Here is a 21,804-nt window from a genome sequence, read left to right on the forward strand (position 1 = left end):
ACACTGGGCATGCCTCCCATTTCACACCAGGACACAAAGAACGCGCAGGGGGGTGGGGGGACGACGACGACACTGACCACTTAAACCCCAGCATTCGTATTGTGGTGTATGTTTTTGCAGAAAATAGTAAATTGAGTTCACAACGTGAAAGCTTTCCCCGCAGTAACAGAAAACGGGACATACACTAGCATAGAGCCCTGGGTGACTCCGCTCAACCATATAGGGTTCAGAGTCCTATAAGATGAGAGAGTTGTGCCAACTCTTCACTTCATGGGGCTCAGTTCAATGGGGAGCCAAACAGTTAAAAGAGCCCTCTGCAGGACGTTGACGGAATGCACTTTAATCTATGCGAGTTGAGTAGACATGGCATGAACACATTTTAGATGACTGTGACCATTATAAAAAATAATTGATGCAGACGAATGAAAGAAGACATATTACAGGTTTTTTTTCTGATACTTTTCTGATTGGCAAACGATATCATTATATTGACGTCTCGAAAGAGCCCAATAAGAGTTTCTGCAATGCTGCAGCTCGGTGGCTCTCAGTTTCTGAGCGGGCAGTATCGCGAGAATACTGGACGCGAGAATATTGCCTTTCAGTCACTTCAATGAATAAAATGCAACAGCTCAGCTTTAATGATCTTAAATCACTTTATTTTAGGGGGGGGGGGGGAAGACATGCAGTTAAGGCCGTCGGGATCGGGAGTCGAACCCGCGGCACACTGCCAGACTGGATTACCAGCCAAGGTGCCTGGACCGCTGAGCCACGGCCCAGGCCACCAGCCCACTTTCTACGTGCACAACACACCCTTGGGTCCTCAGCGTTACACACGCCAAGTTTGAAGTTGATTCGGGTTATGCGGAGGAAAGACACACACACACACACACACACACACAGATTCTGTACATTTATGAATATGAGTGCATTGTGTGCATACAGTAGTTTATGTAGGTTTGTCTGTAGTATTTCACAGTGTCTGTGGTACCTGTGTGAAGACTGTGCGTGCGTGCGTGCGTACGTACGTACGTACGTGCGCGTCTGTCTGTCTGTCTGTCGCCTTTATTGATAGTAGAGATTGACAGGAGATAGGGAGAGAGAGACGGAGAGTGACAGCAGCGGTCGTTGAAACCATGCCATGCTGTCAGGTTGCATTTTAGAGCCTACTGTACTGTGTATGTGGTATGCAGTGGTGGAAGTACATTTACTCAAGTACTGTACTTAAGTACAATTTTGAGGTATTTGTACTTGAGTATTTCCAATTTCCAACACTTTTTCTTCTACTCCACTGCATCTCAGAGCCAACATTTTTACTTTTACTCCACTACAATTATTTGAAAACTTTAGTTACTAGTTGTAACTAGTACTTTTTTCAAAAGATTCTGTATACATTTTGAACTTGGGAAATGGGACATTCTGCAATATGAGTACTTTCACTTTTAGTACTTTAAATAGGCTACATTTTAATGGCGATACTTTTGTACTTTTACTCGAGTACATTTTTAATACGGGACCTTCTACTCGTAACGGAATACACTACATTGCAGTATTTATACTTTTACTTAAGTAAAACATTTGAGTTCTTTTTCCACCACTGGTGGTATGCGCCTGGACCGCTAGGCTAGCGGGCGTCCCAGGAAAGGCAAATATAACTCGCGACACTATAGTCATTATTCTGTCACGATGAACGTCGTTATGCGACCCCGTCTTGTTTTGTGTGATTTGTGTGACGACATGTCCTCTGTGTTAAGGCGGGGAGAGTGCCAGAGCACAAATATGCAGCCATTGTATTTTTAATGTTGAACTTGAACCTGAACTTGGGAGAAGAAAGTGGTGCATTGCCCAGAGACGGAGAACGGAGGTAAAGGTGAATTACTTTGCTGTCAGGCAGAAAACTAATATATCTCCATACCTCTAACTTTTGTGTTTTGTTTTTTGAAATTGACAGCCTGCTTGATCATCAAAAGCGTCACACAAGCATAAAAAGTAGCAGATCCACAAGCTTGAAACTTCAACTTTAGGGGCTCTATTTTCGTCCATTATCCCTAAACTACTAGCCGATCTACATAGACACGTTGTGAGCTTGTAGATTGGCCATTTTAACTATTCAAAAATGTTTTTCAAAATAGTAAAAAAAAAAGGCAAAGAAGTTTAGGGATAAGGGGTTTGGACGAAAGCATGGACGAAAATGGAGCCCTTTGTCTGCTACATTTGCTATACTGTAGTGTGTGTGTGTGTGTGTGTGTGTGTGTGTGCGTGTGTGCGTGTGTGTGTGTGTGTGTGTGTGCGTGTGTGCGTGTGTGCGTGCGTGCGTGCGTGCGTGCGTGCGCGCGTGCCTCAGAGTCGTGAAGTGTGTCCACACTTCCACAGCTGCAGGGCCAGGTCAGTGTGAGTGTCAAACAAAATACGTACAGTACAGTCTGTCTCTCTGTGTGTGTGTGTGTGTGAGAGATAGTTTTGGACATATGAGGTTTCCACCCGACAGCGACAAGCAGTTTTGTCCCAGATCTGAGATTGCTTGGCTGGCAAGATGCCCACCCTCTGCAGGAGATGAGTGCCATCCCCCTGCAGCTCCTCGCAAAGCTTAATTTATGCTGCGTCGCCAAAATAGCTGACCTCCAAGCTCACAAATGTGTTGCGGGATGCAACTCGTTGTGAGCTTTTATAAGGCTGCACATTTTCAACGGTTGGCACTGTTGTGTGGGGAATTATGAATCGAGCTTTAGTCCCTGCCCACCACTGCCAGGGTGGGGGGTGGGGTCATCACCTTTTGCTCAACCCCCTTGTCCCGCAAACAAACAAATATAACCCCGTTGTCATAACCCATGGTCATCCCCCCTCCCCTTAACCTCCGTTTTGGAGCACACACAGACAGGTGCCTGTGGTCCCATGCACAAACACACTCCCTCTCCCCCCCACCCCTCTCCCCCCCACCCCTCTCCACACGCGCCCAATGAGCCTGTGGTTTTTCACCCGGGGAGCTGTGGTCGTAGATGAGGCGTAGGAGGAAGCAGGGGTGGCTTAACCGTGGGCGATTAGCATTTGACATCTGCAGACGTTGCTAGTTAGCTGTAGCTGTATACTTCGGAGTCGTGTGTGTGTGTGGACGTCGAGGGTGTTCTTTTTGGGCATGACCCTCCATCTGGGTACCTTGGTGACAAAGGATCAAGGGCCCCACCCACCCACCCCACCAGAGCGGACGCAGTGGGGAAGCTGTGGGTCCGCCGGCCGGCCGGAGGGAAAGGGCAACAGCCTGCCAAGGTGATCTTTAGTGGATTATTGACGGCGAAGAGGACAGTGACGGATATGACAATGAGGATAGACACTGTTCTTATCATCTTATGTGGATGCCTCTGTCTCACTTCCACTGGTAAGCCATGCAGGTGTGACAGACGTCTGGTTTTGTACATTTACATTTTGTGAGTTGTTTGTAACTTGTGGGGACTGTGAGATGGTGTAATGGTGATTAAAACGAACATAAACGGTGTGGGGCCATTCATTGGCTAGGATTTAAATCGAGGTGAGTTGCCTTCCTCTCTGTTGTCTTCGCCTGTAAATGACGAAGGAAAAAATGCAATTTTCTTTTTACGCTTGACACCCAAAGCACAGACTTATGGTCCGATGCAGGCTGAGTTCCTGCATGTGCCTTTTCAATGTAAAATTGTTTAATTTATTATTTTCTCCATATCTGAGATGTTTGTTGTTGGGGAGAGAGAGAGAGGGAGAATAGAAGTGAAAGATAAACAAGTGTGACTGCCTTTGACCTTCACCCTGTGAACCTGCAGGCCTGGTGGGGTGGTGTGGGGTGATGAGGTTGGTGTCCCCCTCGGAGGTTGTCCACAGGGGGGGGTGTGTCTGTGCGCGTATGCGTGTGCACATGCATGCGCGCTGGGGAGGCAGGGTGTTTCCTTTACTATTTCCTAGTGCAGCAAACTCATGGGTGTTAGAAAAAAAACCCAAGTCCAAAAAAGTCCCACAAAGCTCTTTCCCCCCCTGTGGAACAAATAATGAATGATATTAACAGTTAATTGTTGGATAATCAGAGGCTATTTTTGTCCTTGATGGAGGCAGCATGCCAGCTATGCCTTTGATCCCATTCCCAAGCAGCGTATCGATTACAATGGCTGCAGTCACCTTTCACTACCAAGTACCAGCAACGACAACGACCACCACCTGGTCCCTTGCTCATGCTCCCCTGCGTCTATTATCTGCATTAGGGGGCACTAACAAATTACATTTACTAGAGTTTTGACTGATGACTTTTCAACACTAGAGTTCAAAGACAAATATTGTACTTTTGACTCCACAACATTTCTAGGAAGTGGCCGGGGGTAAGTAGTAAGTACACTTTACCGTAAGCCTTATTTCAACCCCTAGATTAAACGGGAGGACCGGCTGGCTGGCGGACCATTACCACATCACTCTGACTCAGACATAACCATAAACAAACCCCATATGCCCATTTATGGGCATATATGGAGAGCCAGTTGTCCAGAGCCACATATATTACGCCCAGCGGCCAAAGGTGCATATATGGGACCTCGGGTACTCTGACAAACCCCTGACACTATGACTCCGACATATCGGTCTGATCGGTGGTGCAACGTAGCAAGTAGCGTGAGGGCCCGAACCTCTAGTGGAAATAACAGATCTACAATCTCAGATCTGGTCGCGATGTTACGCACTGTGAGTTTGTAGATGGGCAATTGTTCCTATTTATGTATTAAAATGTTCTAAATTTACAGTAATTTATTGATATTAAAAATTGAAATTTGACATTTGACAGAGCAACTTTCTCTTGTAGTTGAGTAATATTTGACCGGTAGTATGCTAGTATCCACAGCATACTTTGACTTAAATACTGTTGAATTCAGTCCGACTGTGAGTCCTTCACTCCTCCTCGCATGGCGGTTCCCCTACATGGGAGGAAAAAAGTCACTGCCAATCTATGCTTCGCCGTACAACTGCGTTATTTCCGGCAAGGGACAGAATAAATTAGGCTTCAGTGTGTCACCTGTCAATGCTGGCGACAGGTGCATGCCATTCTGTTTACTACTGGGAAATGATTACGCTTTTGTCATTTTCATTACAGAAGTAACGGAGAAAACCCAAATCATGGTCACACCCAAAAGTAGACCTGTTTTTTCATTGAGTTACAGCTGCCAGAGTAACAATAACGAGTAATCTTTATTCATTTGAGCCTGTGTTGAGCAGACAGATCCAATGTAGTTATTAATTAGTCCTAGTCTTGTTAATACCTTTCCTTGATTAAATATTTGTAAAATCCAGACTCACTTAAATGATTTTCACTTAAAACCACCTAAAACATAGAAGCTTGTCTATTTTTGCAACCCATGCAAAAAACAATAATAATAAAATACGTCGAACTGTGGAGATACAAGGTTTCTGCACGACACTGACGATATGCTATTTTGGTGAATGCTTTTTAGAGAGGGACACTGGGCAACCAGTACGGGTAGTGCACATATTTTTAGCATAATGTGGTCCCAGACAGACTTCTTGAAGCGGTGTAACTCTCCACCCCTTTTAATCACACAGTAATAATCTAATTTAGTTAAACACTTAAAGGGGATCTTTACTTGAATACGCATGCGGGGTCGTTTGAGGTCTGTGCACCACAGATCGTTTTAATATTGTATTTGTAAATGTATTAATTTGATCAAATGAACCCATTCAACTTCAAATTGTTATTATTCTGCTATTTTCACAACTTTTGAACATTTAGAACTCGACATTTTTGGCAATTAAAAATGAATGTTGTCAAATTGAAAATTGAAATGGTTAATCTATAGTCGTTTTCTAGATTAGGGTATTGTTGTGTCATTGGTCTTCAACCAGCCAAAATTCTCACATGTCTCCCCCCTTCTCCGCTCCCTCCATTGACTCCCGGTTGCTGCCCGCACAGAGTAGAAAACTCTGATGCTGGCCTTCAAAACAACCAATATGGTACCCCCACGTCCCAGACTCTTCTCCCTTCTGGCTCCAAGCCTCTAACTATGGAATAAACTTCCCATTGCAATACAAAATGCAATGTATACATACAATGAAGTTAATTGTGCTCTGAGCACTCTCAGTCTTAAGACAACATTCAATATGGTCAGTGGTCACAAGAGTAAAACGGTGTGGACCTACATGGCTATGTGGCCACACAGGATATACACTAATGTAGACAAAAAACAAACAACTATTACAGAAGTAAAACAAACAAAAGGAGAGAAAAAAAGTGCATAGTAGAATAAAGCGACAGTGCATTACAATGCAAGCCTGACTGCCTGGGGGAAAACTGTTACTGAGACGGGCGGTGCGTGATTTGATGCTCTGGTAGTGTTTTTTTGGAAGGGAGTAGTTGGAACAGGGTATTGTCGGGATGGCTGGTGTCTTTGATGATGATGTGGGCCTTTTTCTTACACAAGTGCTGTTTTAACGGTGGTTTGGTCTGCTCAGGAGCGTCCGAGACAGAGAGGAGACTCCATCAGAAGATATTCAAGAATTACAACCACAAGGTCCGACCGGCGCGCTCATGGGAGGAGCGAGTGATGGTCCGAGTGGGGATGACGCTCTCACAGCTCGTAAGCCTGGTACGGAACAAACACACACACACACACACACACACACACACATGAACCCATATACTGTTATGCAGATTACGCACACATGCACACACATACATACGTACATACAAGTCATGCATAAATGTGCAGTATATGCCCTATTTCATGTGTGTATATATAATATATAACACTATAATTTATTTATTTATTTTTATTTTTGTGGATTAATGTATTTTTAAGTGGCCCCCAGACCCCCACCAAATGACCAGCACTATACTTAATATTCATTAAAACCAGACCAGAACTCCCACGACGGGACTCAGGCAATCAATTAATACCCTTGGAATTAATTACTAACCTTCCTACAGCTTTAAGTCCAAAAATCTGAACTAACTATTTAATAACTTTGCATGGTTAAATATATTAAAATATATATATATATAATTATATAATTGTGAGGCTATGTGTTTTTTTTGTTTTGTTGTTGTTACCATTTCTAAAAAATTGCTAATCTACACATGCAAAATATTTGTTTGTTTTGGTGCACGATGCTGGGGGCACAACTACCGGTAAGTAATATAAAATATTATATAAATCAGTAGTTCTCAAACCTTTTCATGTCAAGGACCCCCAAATTGACACTTATTAGCTCACAGACCCCCCATTTGAAAACATATGCCAGGGACCCCCATAAAAGAAGACTTTCACTGCTTTAGCAGTGATTTTCAACCATTTTAATTTCAAGGACCCCCAGTTTGACATGCATTAGAGTGATTAGACTACAGACCCCTATTTAATGGCATTTCTATCTCTGGGACCCCAATTTATATAGTAAAATCAATGTTAATTTAACTCTCAGTGTTAGAGATCCATACTAGTCCATTTGGCTACTATCATTTAGCTGGGGACCCTCTGGAACTCCCTCATGGACCCCTGGGGGTCCCCGGACCCCACTTTGAGAACCACTGGTATGAATCAGGCCTAATTCTAAATTCTAAATTCCCAATCCTAACTCTAGCCCCAACCTGACTCTTTTCCTATGCGTATGACTCACTCCCCAAATCAGTTGTTACGTAATGCATCCATTTCTGTGAGGACCAGGAAAGTTGTCCTCACAATGTCTATTTTTCAAATTATACTATACTTGTGGAAGTTGTGGGCACATTTGTCCCTCACAAGTATAATAAACAGTAAGTACACTCTCGCATGCGTGCACGCACACACACACACACACACACACACACACACACACACACACACACGTGGTCCCGTTCCCCTGGTATCAGTGGCAGCCAGCTAGCCGACGGGTGCTTAGCCCAGTGGCGCTGTATGGCTATACCAATCATGCATACCAATTAGTTTCCATGGAGTAGGATTGAAAGTAACAGGGCTGTCATGCACAACAAGATATAGTGGCATTCCTCATGTCTCCATCTCTCTCTCTCTCTCTCTCTCTCTCTCTCTCTCTCTCTCTCTCTCTCTCTCTCTCTCTCTCTCTCTCTCTCTGTTACAGAATGAGAAGAATGGCGAGATGACGACCAACGTGTTCATGAATCTGGTAATGCTAATGTTAGGTCTGCGCAATTAACCAGAAATGTATCGTCTCTGTCGGGCAGAAACCTTCTATCTCCATGTTTTAACTTTTTTGATTTTTTCCTAAATCATATTACAGCGTCACACAGAAGCATCAAAAGTAGCAGTTCCACAGGATCAAAGCACGGCACAAACCATGGCACAAAGCAACACGCTTTGAAGCTCGTCGATCTGATACTTTTTTCTATGTTAGATTTTCTTTTTTTTATTAAGAATCCTGAAAAGTAACAGTTTTGGACATATTAGGTTTCCACCCAACAGAGACGACATCAAAACCAATATTTAGAACCATAACCCGACTTAATCTCGCTCGTGTTGGTTTATCGTTAGTTGTGTGTGTGTGTGTGTGTGTGTGTGTGTGTGTGTGTGTGTGTGTGTGTGTGTGTGTGTGTGTGTGTGTGTGTGTGTGTGTGTGTGTGTGTGTGTGTGTGTGTGTGTGTGTGTGTGTGTGTGTGTGTGTGTGTGTGCGCTGTACATCACTGGGATTTGAATTATTTATCAAAGGTTGTAAATGAGAGTAACAGCAGTGCTTCACAAACTATTTTATTTCCTTCCTTCCTTCTTTCTTTGTTCTTTTTTTTGTTGGTTATTCTATATATTTTATTATTCTTTCTTTCATCGATTATTCTTTATTCTTTATTCTTTCTCTTTTCTCTTCCTCTCTCTTTCCATCCAGGCATGGACAGATTACAGGTTGTCGTGGAAGCCAGAGGAGTATGACGACATTAAAGTGTTGAGGATCCCCCCCAACAAGGTGTGGCGTCCTGACATCTACCTCATCAACAAGTGAGCTTCCTGTGTCATCCATCCATCCATCCATCCATGTTCCTTTAACTATCAAGCATCAATCCTTAGTGTAATGCCCACCATTTACTGCTGAACTGTGTGACACCGAGTTAAATTAAATGGATGTACATAATAATAAAGCTTTATTTATTGACCACCTTTCAAGAAGAAGGTCACACATGAGGCATCAACAGCAGAATCACGTGTCAATGTAACTCCTACATGTTTGTCCCTTTCTGTATCTCTGCAGTAATGATGGACAATTTGACGTGGCTCTTTATGTCAATGTCCTGGTTCACAGCAGCGGATTCGTGGAATGGCTTCCTCCGGCCATCTACCGCAGTAGCTGCTCCATAGAGGTAGACCATGCTACCCACCCACTTCCAATGGTATCAACCCATAATCACCAACATGTTCTTATCAAGACCATGCAATGGAGGCAATATGGACATTTCCACATACTGCCTACCGCGAGTGGGCCACCAAAACATAGTGAAACTGCGCGATACAATAACTTTGCTTTTGATTTATTTACGTGGCTGGTTAAGACTGAGGTTAGGATTATGGTTGGAGTTAGGGTTAGTAGTCGGACAACGTGCCAAAAGCGACGTTGGACAATGGCTAGCCTCGGAAACCCAGCCATTTTTATTTCCAGGGAGAAAAAAAAGTCTGGGGCCGAGTCCACTTCAATTCGGCATAGAGTAGTGCAAACGTCGCTCACTCTCTGCTGATTTCTGATCGTCTGCACCTTTGTTAAATTGACACACACGCGCACACATGTACACACACACACTCCTCTCTCTCTCTCTGTCGCTCTAATTAATTAGTCTCATGTCCAGCACCTGTGTCTAGATTCTCTAGCTGGGAGCTGCCTATGCCATAAAAAGCATAGGTGAGTTCCAGTCTAGACAATGGCTGACAACATCAATATGTAGGAAATGTCCATACTGGCTCCACTGCATGGTCTTGATAAGGGCTGATGACTGAGATTAAATCAACTGATAACATCCAAAACTGCTGTCTAATGTATCACAGGCTACTAGCACCCACCATTACTAGTTAGGATGGGTAAATGCAGAGGACACATTTCATGTGCAACGGTAGTGTCAAAAACAACAACTCGACAAGTAAAAGGAAAGACACCATACATCAAATGATACCATGGCATTTTGGTTTTCCAGCTTCATCAGCTGTATCCAGTAAAAGTACAAAGTACTGTTGGCTTCACTGACGCACAGCTTCTGTCTGTCTGTCTGTCTGTCTGTCTGTCTGTTGTTTTGCTTGCACTTGAATATGTTGTGGGCAACCTGCGGCCTACACGGAGGCTGAAACGTTAACTGCAGTACTCCTCCACGTACCACAGGTGCAGTACTTCCCGTTTGACTGGCAGAATTGCAGCATGGTGTTCCGCTCCTACAACTACGACTCGTCTGAGGTGGAGCTGCAGTACTACCTGGACGACGAGAACAAGGAGATCCACGAGATTGTTATCGACGAGAACGCGTTCACAGGCTGGTGTCTTTGTTGAAAATGCTCGTAGAAACGCATGAGTTTGCTTTGCATGATCTCTCATTGTCCCCTTATATCCCATCCTAACAGTTTTCGGAAGAAAACGTATGTGTTTGGCCGTGGACCCCCATCTCAAAATGTTTTGTTCCAGAGACGCCCAGAAGCAAATGTTCATATCTACATATCTACAAACTCATATTGTGACACACCTACTATTTTTGAATAGCCAAAGTATAAAACAAAATCTGGAATGACACGGATGCTTTCTCGGTTTTAACCGGTTAACCACTTGAATCCTTATATACTTAGTTTACCGGAGTCCCCCAGGGCTCTATACTTAGTCCTACTCCTATTTTCGCTCTGCACTACACTTCAAAAATAGTCTATTTTCACCAGATATTCATCGGATTCAATCTGGTCAATTATTCTGGCAGATTGAGGCATAACTGATGAAGTCTTCCTCTATGGCTGGCCAAAGCCATCTCTGCACAGCAATGGCCATACCTTTCTCTGAAGAACTTTTCCCAAGTTTGTCAAACCAAGCTGATTTCCGTGTTGTTTCCGTGCCTTTTGATCAGATGCCCACACATTTGTTGTACTTTATTGTAAAGAAGTGCTTGAATTAGTTCCCTGGCCTGGGGACCTCGGTCAACCAATTTTTGTATATTTTCTTATTTTTCTTTTTAGGTTTTCTGAGCTCAATTGCACCCAAAACACCTGAACTTTGAACATTCAGTAGATTAGGCTCAAACAAGTGCTCTGATTTGCCAGTGGACTGTGATGTAACAGTCCACGAATCCCATGACATAACAAAAACATAATAAAAAATTAGCCAGCAGATGTCACTGTTGAGGGATTTTGCCTGCTTTCTTAGCAGATCAAAAGTCAGACCACAGAAAATCCACTGAATGTTTAAAGTTCAGGTTTGGGTGTAATTGAGGTCATAAAACCTAAAAGAAAAACGATACAAATAAATGAAAATAAATGTCATGAAACCTTTAAGTGGTTAATGTTAATGTTTAACTGTTTCTGTGCCGATAGGTGGTAGCATACGCACACCTAAGGAATGCCACGCGTCCACTCTAACTCTAGTTAACTGTTTCTGTGCCGATAGGTGGTAGCATACGCACACCTAAGGAATGCCACACGTCCACTCTAACTCTAGTTAACTGTTTCTGTGCCGATAGGTGGTAGCATACGCACACCTAAGGAATGCCACGCGTCCACTCTAACTCTACGCTCCTTGTTTCCTTTCCGGGTTATTCAGGAAGGTGGGGGCTTTTATTGTGAGCACAGTGAAAAATTGCATTAGCTCAGACCCCTTATCTATCATTACAACTAGTTATGTATGCTCAGCGATGCGGTACAAACTCACAAATGATTTACAAACGTTGGGTGTGCGGCGGCTCAGTCGAACCTTTTGAGATACGGCGCTTTGAAAATCCTGTTATAATGGAGACTCGATGGAGCTGGATTTAGAAATCCCATAGCTGGTGGGGACCGTAGCTCTCCATACTAACCGGAGCAATGCTAAAAGGTAAATAGACGGTCGCTGCTTTCATATATGGAGTATACGGTTGTCTACGATGGCACCAGTAGGTACCGATAGCCTACTGTAGCCATGTTTATAAACGTAGATAGCATCGAAAAAGTTAAGTTCACGAATGAGGGAGAGTGAACGAAAGAGAGAGCACTTCTCATCCACTTTTTGTTCTGGCCACCTGCACGCGTTCCACTTTGGCCCTTTTCCCCTTGCTGGTTGCCGCGTGCCCTCAACCCCTCCATGTGTGTCTTCTCCACAGAGAACGGCGAGTGGAACATCTGCCACAGGCAGAGCAGGAAGAACGTCAAGAAGGAGGACCTGTACGAGGACATCACCTTCTACCTCATCATTGAGCGCAAGCCTCTCTTCTACATCATCAACATCATCGTCCCCTGCATCCTCACCAGCGTGTTGGCCATCTTTGTCTTCTACCTGCCCCCCGGAGCGGGTCAGTCAGTGTTTAGAATTAGAATATATAGAATGAAACCCATTAAGACTCATGAGGCAGATTCTATAAATGTATAGTGGTTCTCAAACCTTTTCATGTGAAAATGATATGTATTTGGCGGTCGACTGCCATCACAAAATATTTTGTTCCCCGAAAGATTTGAGTTCAAAATGTTAGCTTTATATATCTATTCAAAGATTTGCACAAATAGATATGGAAAATACAAACATTTTTCAAAAATAGCTGATCTAGAAGCTCATAGTGAGCTTGTATATCTGCTATTTTTGAATAGGCAAAGTATTAAATAATGCTTTTCAGCTAAAACCTAAAACGACACAGGTGCTTTCCCGGTTTTAATGGGTTAAGACTTAAGAGAGTTGTGTCCTGCTTCTGGTCTGTAGACTTCTTGTAAATTAAGTAATGCAGATGTTTAACAATAATTGAACTCTTGAGTGTAAAATGAATAAATGGACCCACTGCATTAGAAGGTTTGAGAACCACTGTTCCCAGAGCATTCCCGTGTGGCTCTCTGCAGGGGAGAAGATGACCCTGTCCATCTCCGTCCTCATCGCTCTTACCGTCTTCATGCTCCTGCTGGCCGACAGGGTGCCCGAGACGTCCCTGGGCATCCCCATGATCGTCAACTACGTCATGTTCACCATGATCCTGGTCACCTTCTCTGTCATCCTCAGCGTGGTGGTGCTCAACCTGCACCACCGCACCCCCAGCACGCACATCATGCCCCTGTGGGTCCGCAAGGTGAGGACTGCATGGCCGTGGTTACTGGGGTGGCAGTGGCTCAGGGGTAGAGTGGCCGGTAGAGAGGCTGGATGGATGGCAACCAACGAGGTTCCAGGTTCAATCCCGGGCTCCCCCAGAGTCGGTGTCGAAGTGTCCTTGAGCAAGACTCTGAACCCCTAATTGCTCCCGATGTGCAGGTTGGTGCCTTGCATAGTTTCCTCCGCCATCGGTGTATGAATGTGTGTGTGAATGGGTGAATGTAATGCACAATCTATGTAAAGCGCTTTGGATGAAAGCGCTATATAAATACACCATTTACCATTTAGTTGACCGTAATGGGCAGTCCATTTAACTCTCTTTCAGTGGTTCTCAAAGTTGGTGGGGTGGAGTCCGGGGACTCGCAGTCCCCAGCTAAATTAGGGATAGTTAAAAAACAAATGGACCCTTACGGGCCTGAGAGTTATAGAGGTCCTAGTTTCACGTAGCCAGACAAGTATTCCACAATCTCAGAATGCTATATAGAGTCCTGAACTATACCTCCTGAATGCTGTATAGAGTCTGGAACTACACCTTCCGAAAACAGATTTCAGAGCTTCCATGCTCACAGTCTGGCTCGCGGGACTATGGGGGTCCTAATGTATACCAAACTGGTGGTCCTTAAAATAAAAAGGTTTTTAGAACCAAAGCTGCATGTCACTCTATATATCCCCATATTGACAGAGTGAAATGATACACGAGAAATATCCGCTCACGATTTCTTCAACCTGGCATGCAGGACGGATGCCTTTGTCTCACTGCAATCACTTCTGCCATGACCAATGGAAAGTCTGGGCATGATACCTCTTTTTATTTGATCGAATTAGACTATCAATTGTTATTTTGTAATAATTGTTAGTTAATTAGTCAGATTAACTGTTTCACACATAGCTCTGATGGGGACTGCCCATACTTCCGACATCCCATTACTTCGACTACGTGGCTTAGGGTTAGTAATGTGGAGAGTGGGAACAATGCCACGGCACCGCTCTGACCTGTGAATGTCCCTGTGGTGTGGTTAGGGTTAGGGTTAGTAATGTGGAGAGTGGGAACAATACCACGGCACCGCTCTGACGTGTGAATGTCCCCTTGGCGTGGGTTAGGGTTAGGGTTAGGAATGTGGAGAGTGGGAACAATGCCACGGCACCGCTCTGACGTGTGAATGTCCCCGTGGTGTGGGTTAGGGTTAGGGTTAGTAATGTGGAGAGTGGGAACAATGCCACGGCACCGCTCTGACGTGTGAATGTCCCTGTGGCGTGGTTAGGGTTAGGGTTAGGGTTAGTAATGTGGAGAGTGGGAACAATGCCACGGCACCGCTCTGACGTGTGAATGTCCCCGTGGTGTGGTTAGGGTTAGGGTTAGGGTTAGGGTTAGTAATGTGGAGAGTGGGAACAATGCCACGGCACCGCTCTGACGTGTGAATGTCCCCGTGGTGTGGTTAGGGTTAGGGTTAGGGTTAGTAATGTGGAGAGTGGGAACAATGCCACGGCACCGCTCTGACGTGTGAATGTCCCCGTGGTGTGGTTAGGGTTAGGGTTAGGGTTAGTAATGTGGAGAGTGGGAACAATGCCACGGCACCGCTCTGGCGTGTGAATGTCCCCGTGGTGTGGGTTAGGGTTAGGGTTAGTAATGAGGGAACAATGCCACGGCACCGCTCTGACGTGTGAATGTCCCCGTGGCGTGCAGGTGTTCATCCACAAGCTGCCCAAGTACATAGGCATGGAGAGACCCAACACAGAGGACGCTTTGCCCCCAGAGGAGCCCTGCAGGGAGGAAGCCCCGGGCCTGGGCTGGAGGCCTGGAGGAGAGTACGTCTTCAGGAAGATTAACCCTGACCTGGTCATTCCCTGGAGAGGCAGGTGAGGCTCACCCTCCACACCTACGCACTGTCCTAAAGTTAAGAAACATGGGGTTGCTCTCCTAATGGGTTTCTACTGGTGGATTTGACCATGATTGCCAAAAACACGGATGTGCGCCACGAAATCTGGAGCGTTAATGGGATTTTCAACATGGGGGGGGGGGCTTGAGGGGGTTGCAGGTGGTCCCCAGCTAAATGATGAGCCAAATGGACCCTTATGTATAGAACTGGACCAAATGGTCCCTTCCGGGTCCTAATTCCCCCTTTTACACTGTCGAATAAAAATGTCGAATACTTAATTTATCAAATGGAGGACTGTGGTATAATGAAATAGGTGGAGAATCACTGCTGTAAGGGTCAGTTTTACATTAAACAAGTTCAATTGCAATTAAAAACTCCATCTTTTACTGTATCGCTTGAGAAATCCCACAATGAATGTCCCTCCATGACAGTAGAACAGACAATGAATGTCCCTCCATGACAGTAGAACAGACAATGAATGTCCCTCCATGACAGTAGAACAGACAATGAATGTCCCTCCATGACAGTAGAACAGACAATGAATGGGGGTTGTGTGTTGAACACTGGCCATTGTGTTGGTCCAAGGCAGCACATGCCATGTTCAGAACACACTGAAAACTATTCATCAGCCGGTCCAAAACTGATCCAAAAGTAGCTCTACTCACTACTTCACCTCGTGTGGTTTAATCTCGCTATATGCAGAAGTCAGGGTTCTCTAAAAAAAAATATGACTCTTCAATACACATACATATTACTACCATGGAGAAGACTGTTCTCATCCCCGGGTGCTTCCATAATTAAGCACTGCAAATGGCAAATTAGGTTTTCCTCCGGCAATAGCAGGAGTCGTAAAAGTCTCAGAAACATTAGCTTAAAGCTTGGACCGTTTAGCTCTCCTGTATCACCCCTGCCACCCACACACTGTTCTGGAAATGGTTTAATATTGGATTAACATATATATTTAAATTAATACAAAAATCACACCCGTGTGAAGGGAGGGGCGCTCTTATCATCATACATGATACATCATCTCATTCCGGCCAATCACATCCTAGTTTAATGCTTAACACTCAAAACTGTCCATTCATTATCAATGACATTTAATGTTTGTGTTAGGACAAAGTTTGTGTTTACACTCACACTAAAAGCTCAAAAAACAAATAGCCTATCCACAAGCTCGGCTATTTTTGCTACTTTTGTGCGACATTCTTCTGCAACAAAGTAGGGCATTCATTTACGAAAATAAGTTGAAAATTGAAATATGGAGATGCATGGTTTCTGCCCGGCAGCAACGATAGATGATGTGTCTGCTGCCAGACTTGCTATTACAGTAAAGCTCACAGTGCTGTACAGCTACAGCAACCCAGTTAGCCGACTGTATGTCTCATGTCATTTGGTATGCAGCCCCCAGGCAGGCAGATAGCTACTGTAGCTATCATGGACAACAACCTTGACAAATAGACTATGTAGTGTGCACTTATGCCACTGTCGGGTGGAAACCTTGTATGTCCAAAACCCTTATACTGAAAAACAACTTGTGTTCCAAAGTTATTATTTGGTCCACAAGCTACCTTTTAATTGGTTCAATATTTATCAAACAGACAAATCTACTCGTGTTCAACCTGGCAGCTATTTTTGGCATGCTATTACAGTCAGACATTATTATTTCATGACTTATCCGTACTCGGGTCGCGGGGGCAACAGCTCCACCAGAGAGCTCCAGACTTCCCTCTCCAGAGCAACTTTAGTAACTTCCTCCTGGGGATCCCGAGGCGTTCCAAGGCCAGTTTGGTGATATAATCCCTCCATCTGATCCTTGGTCTGCCCCGGGGCCTCCTCCCAGTGGGACGTGCATCAAGGACCTCCCTAGGGAGACGCTCGAGAGGCATCCTAACCAGATGCTCAAACCACCCAAGCTGGCTCCTTTCCAAGCGAAGAAGCAGCGACTCTACTCCGAGTCTCTCTCGCATGACTGAACTTCTCACCCTACAGTATCTCCAAGGGAGATGCCAGCCACCCGTCAGAGAAAACTCGACTATTTTGGAATGACACTGTCATGAATATGGGCAATCATATTTCTTATATTTCTTCTTTTTTGTGTGGCTTTCACCTTTTTTATTTAATTTTTTTATGGAGGGACAGACAGTAGGCTGACAGGAAATGGGGAGAGAGATGGGGGAAGACATGCAGTAAAGGCCGTCGGGATCGGGAGTCGAACCCGCTGCACACTGCCAGACTGGATTACCAGCCAAGGTGCCTGGACCATTGAGCCATGGCCCATTTATGAGAAAACATAATACGCAGCTCCCCAAATACAGCAAAATGGCCTCCATGTGGTCAATGCCGTTGAAAAGTCGATGTGTGCTGCGCAGACTTTCTTTTCCCAACCAGCTAGTTGACGGTCCCTAAATATCTCAATAATTTTGCCAAGCCACACTTTCTGACCAAGCCGTTCTTGTCCTGCCATCACCCTCTCAGTGATGATGAATGACTCTGACAATCACCCTCCAGCCTTGCCATGATAAACAGGCCCACTGCATGTGCTGGGTAACAGTCATCCCGTTCCAAGGGCATCAGTTTCAGTCCCAGCTAAGCCTCAGGACCCCCGTCCACAGTCGCCAGGCCTTAAGTCTCTGTTTAGGTTAGGCATTAGGGGGTAATCCCAGAAATGGAGGGGGGGGGGTAGGGGGGGGGGGCAAGGCATGATGGGTAGTGGATGAGAGTGAAGGGTGGTTGCTGAGTGGTCCGGGGTAAAGGACCATTCTGGCTTGTTTTAGTTTAGGAGACTGCGACCGTGCTTCGAGGTGTGTGTGTGTGTGTGTGTGTGTGCGTGTGCGCGTGCGCGTGCGTGTGCGCTATACTTTTGAGAGCCAAATGTCCCCACAAGTAAATTTGTTATTGTTTAATTTAGATATTTTTAGAATTAGTCATACAATTAGGAAAAGGTTCAGCTTGGGGGTTAGGGTGGTCTGATTTACACTTGTGTGTGGCCATTGTACACCCAAAATAGCAGATTTGCAAGCTCAGTCGTATCATCATGAGCTTGCAGGTCGGCTATTTTGGGTCTGTGGGTGTTCGGCTATTGTGTGTGTGTGCGTGTGCGTGTGCGGCGTGTGTGTCCATAAGCCTGTGGTAATGAATAGAAGCCATGGAATGCAGCATGGCACACAGCCCTGAGACACATAGTATTGATGCACGCACACACATCCACATATATGCATTCAGAAATTATTGCAAGTCCACACATGCATGCATGCATACGCAAACAGAAATACATTTACACTTTATATACAAACGTTGCACGTACACATGAAGAGGCATGCATGCCGGAGTTGGACTTCCTTTATTTTTTGACTGTCTAAAAGAGGTGGGTGAGTGGTCGTTGGGTAGTGTCTCGCGACCCTGATGACATGATATGATCTCCGGCCTCTTGAGTTACCAGCCACGGCTCTCAAAGTGCACACATGAGACACAAAGACATGTACTGTATACATACAAGGAGGTGCCAATCTGGCTGGTATGCCCCGGATGGTGCCAGGGCGGATGTCTTTAGGAGGTGACACATCTATACGTGTGTGTGTGTGTGTGTGTGTGTGTGTGTGTGTGTGTGTGTGTGTGTGTGTGTGTGTGTGTGTGTGTGTGTGTGTGCGTGTGCGTGCGCGGCCTCCTGTCTCTGGTTTTGTTTCTCTCTCTCTCTTGTGATGGCTGCCTTTTAAAATCAAAATGTAATTTAATTTAACCAAAGAAAATCCTGAAGGAATCCAGAACACATTACTCACATGACATTATAACCTAATAATGGTACGATTAAACTATAGCATAGATGTGGTGAAGTCAAATTCAGCTCTATTGTCACGTCACAGTTGGGTGAAAAGAAAATGTGTTCAAGTTTCAAAAATAGTCATAGAGAGTAGAGAGATAAACAGAGGAAACAAAATCAGATAACAAGAGGGCACAATGTGAAAATATACAAGTTCATGGTCAAAAATAGAAATGAAATGAGAAGGCAGAACATGTCTTGTAAGTGGAAACAACATTAGCAGATATAAATAGTTTGATATTTGTTCAATGTTTACCTTACACAAGAGCACGCACACACGCACGGATGCACGCACGCACACACGCACACATGGCTCTTTAACCCGGTTAGGACGGTGGTGGACCACCTCTAGTCCCGTGTCACGTAGAAACACACACGGTCCACGGTCCACCGCACTGTGCAGGAGAGACCAGCTAAGTTGTTACAGGTTTAGCAGCCTGACATTCAGCTGTATGCTAGCCATGTGCTGGTGGCATGGCAGTCTTATTAGCTATAGCTGTCCCCAGAGGCCACACCCTCGTTAGCGATGGTGATGGATTGATCATGTTCTACAGCTAGATGACAGTCGTGATCACATATAGCATAGCACACACACACACACACACAGTGCTACTAGCTAGCATGTTGGGCAGCAGGACACACAGGCAGTTGTGTGTTTATTTAGAGCTTCATTATTGGTAAAGCACATGTCAGGTTATAGGCCTACACAAAATAATAATATTGAAAGCTTTATTGAAGGGGCTGATTTTGGTGTTTGTATATGGAGGCTAATGTGTTTCAAATATTGGGGGGAGGGGATAAGTGACAATATTGCACCATGTGAAAGGCAGTGACAGTGGAGCTTAGAATGGCTGTCCCATGACTGTAGTCAGTCAAGTACAGGGTCATTCCAAAATGGCATAACCTCCCTTTGATAAAATACGGTACCAACTCACCCCTTATCTATTTAATTAGCTGATTGAAATCGCCCAAACAAATTAAATGGACCTTGACATCCACTTTAAAATATACACCATACATTTTCCTGTGTGTTGTTACATTTTTCTTTCTTGAGGGGCGCTAGCCGCTCCAATGCATGGCTTTCTGAAATTACATCATGGCAGCCAAGTCTATGGACTTTTAATGTTTGTTTAGAGCCTAATTATAAATTCCCCATCGCCAGCCAAGTCTTTTGACTTCAATGTTTGTTTAGGGTATTGTAATTTTTTAAAAATATGTAATTTTTGCCAGCCAAGAATGGGTTTGTTTAGGGCAGTAAATGACAACGTTAGACATCATCCCGCTGATTGTAATGCATTTATTTCATCTTTCACGGACATGAGAACATCAACATGCCCCCAAGAGTCTGGGCTCCCCATGCACCACAGGGGGTGCAGTGCCCGGTGTCGAGTCGGTCGCATCCACGGTTGTCCAGAACCGCCCCAAAAAGGCCTCTGCCCGGGGCCCCTGTCCAGAGCCAGTCCAGTCCAGCATCTCATGTGGACTGGAGTGAAATTTAGTACATAAAGCAGCAGCAGTTGGTTCTCAAACCTTTTCATGTCAAGGACCCCCACATGAATATGCATTTGGCTGCAGACCAAAATTACAAGATTTGTGGTGTTGTATGTTTCAAAAAAAAAATCAAGATTCCTTGAAAATAGGCAGAGCTTGTAGATTAGTTAAACTAAAGTGGTTAAACTGATTTTAAACGTGAAACCATTGGCATAAAGATGCCCACACAGTGGTTCTTCCCAGAGTTCAGTGTCAAAAAGCATTGATCCAACCCTGTCACAATGTTAGGAGCGTGCCATGGTCACTCATGCGGTGGTGGGTTGGGTTTGGTGGGGGGATGCACCAAAGAAAGATGGCCAGTGCTCCTAGCGATTGGCTCGAGGGGACACAAGGACACCCACCCACAGCAGCGGCTCTGGCATGAGGCATGGAGGATTAGAGAAGAAGTACATGGCACTCTAGGTCAGCATGTCCTCCACTGGACAGTTACAGCCAGTGTCAATTAGTAGCCCCCCCTTGGCCGAGGATGACCTGCTGCAGTAATACTGAAAACATTAAATCAAACAAATTGCATTTAAGTATTATTAAAAGTGTATACGGTTGTGGATATCATGCCTATTTTTATGGACATATTGGTCGGATCAGCTAAACTGCCTATCTGACAGACTCGAGGTCAGTCACAGCACTACCTCGGGTTGTTGGCGACTTACACATGGACAGAATTTGCACATTTATAACAGAACTGGGTTATCTCCAGAGATTGAACCCACAAAAAAGGGAGGGAAAAAGACTATGATGGCATCTCTGGGTCTGTCAGAGACTGAGCTGATCTGGTACCAGTGTTCACCACCATATGCTTCAGAAGGTCTACCATTGTCCCCATACCCAAGAACGCCTCCCCAACTGGCCTTAACGAGTCAACAACTTGTGCGTTGAGGGGCTAGTAAAATATAGCTTCTCCCCTCTTCCCTAGCACCTTGGAACCACTGCAGTTTGCTTGCCTATACTTTCCAAGCAGATCCACTGATTTTAGCAATTTCCCAGGTTCTGCATGTCACCCTCTCCCATCTCAACATGGAAGGGCGATATGTTATTTATTGTATGCCTTGGTCCTGGAAGGTGGCCACGTTCTCAAATCCCAGGGCTTGAGGCTCAGAAAGATTTTTTTTTCTGAGGCTGTCAGAACCATGGACAAGGACGAAAGAAAAAAAGAAAGTGTAAATACTCCCTTGTAGTTTTTGTGCTCACACTGTTACACCAATGCATACACAGTAATACACATTAATCTGCTAGTCACTTATCGTAATATTTTGCATTGCTGTCCTGCAGAACATGCGACACTGCTTGTACCTGGTAGGGGTGAGTGACAAATTGACCCTCTTTCTT

At 44.8% G+C, this 21,804-nt stretch overlaps 1 protein-coding gene across 2 annotated transcripts in view; it reads left to right on the forward strand.

The window, feature by feature from the left end:
- LOC306914419 (acetylcholine receptor subunit beta-like) overlaps positions 1–21,804 on the forward strand; it is a 78,000-nt gene that overhangs the window by 48,464 nt on the left and 7,732 nt on the right. The window contains exons 1-9 of one of the 2 annotated variants that reach the window (XM_079491423.1): positions 3,192–3,370; positions 6,466–6,599; positions 8,086–8,130; positions 8,842–8,951; positions 9,202–9,310; positions 10,315–10,462; positions 12,263–12,451; positions 12,987–13,210; positions 14,915–15,087. In XM_079491423.1, coding sequence (XP_079347549.1) covers positions 3,307–3,370; positions 6,466–6,599; positions 8,086–8,130; positions 8,842–8,951; positions 9,202–9,310; positions 10,315–10,462; positions 12,263–12,451; positions 12,987–13,210; positions 14,915–15,087 — 1,196 coding nt within the window. In that variant the 5' untranslated portion in view covers positions 3,192–3,306. Of the gene's footprint in view, positions 1–3,191; positions 3,371–6,465; positions 6,600–8,085; positions 8,131–8,841; positions 8,952–9,201; positions 9,311–10,314; positions 10,463–12,262; positions 12,452–12,986; positions 13,211–14,914; positions 15,088–21,804 lie in introns of those variants that run through there. The other variant, XM_079491424.1, reaches the window with a different exon arrangement.

This window comes from Electrona antarctica (genome assembly GCF_951216825.1).
Source record: "Electrona antarctica genome assembly, chromosome: 21".
Taxonomy (NCBI): Eukaryota; Metazoa; Chordata; class Actinopteri; order Myctophiformes; family Myctophidae; genus Electrona; species Electrona antarctica.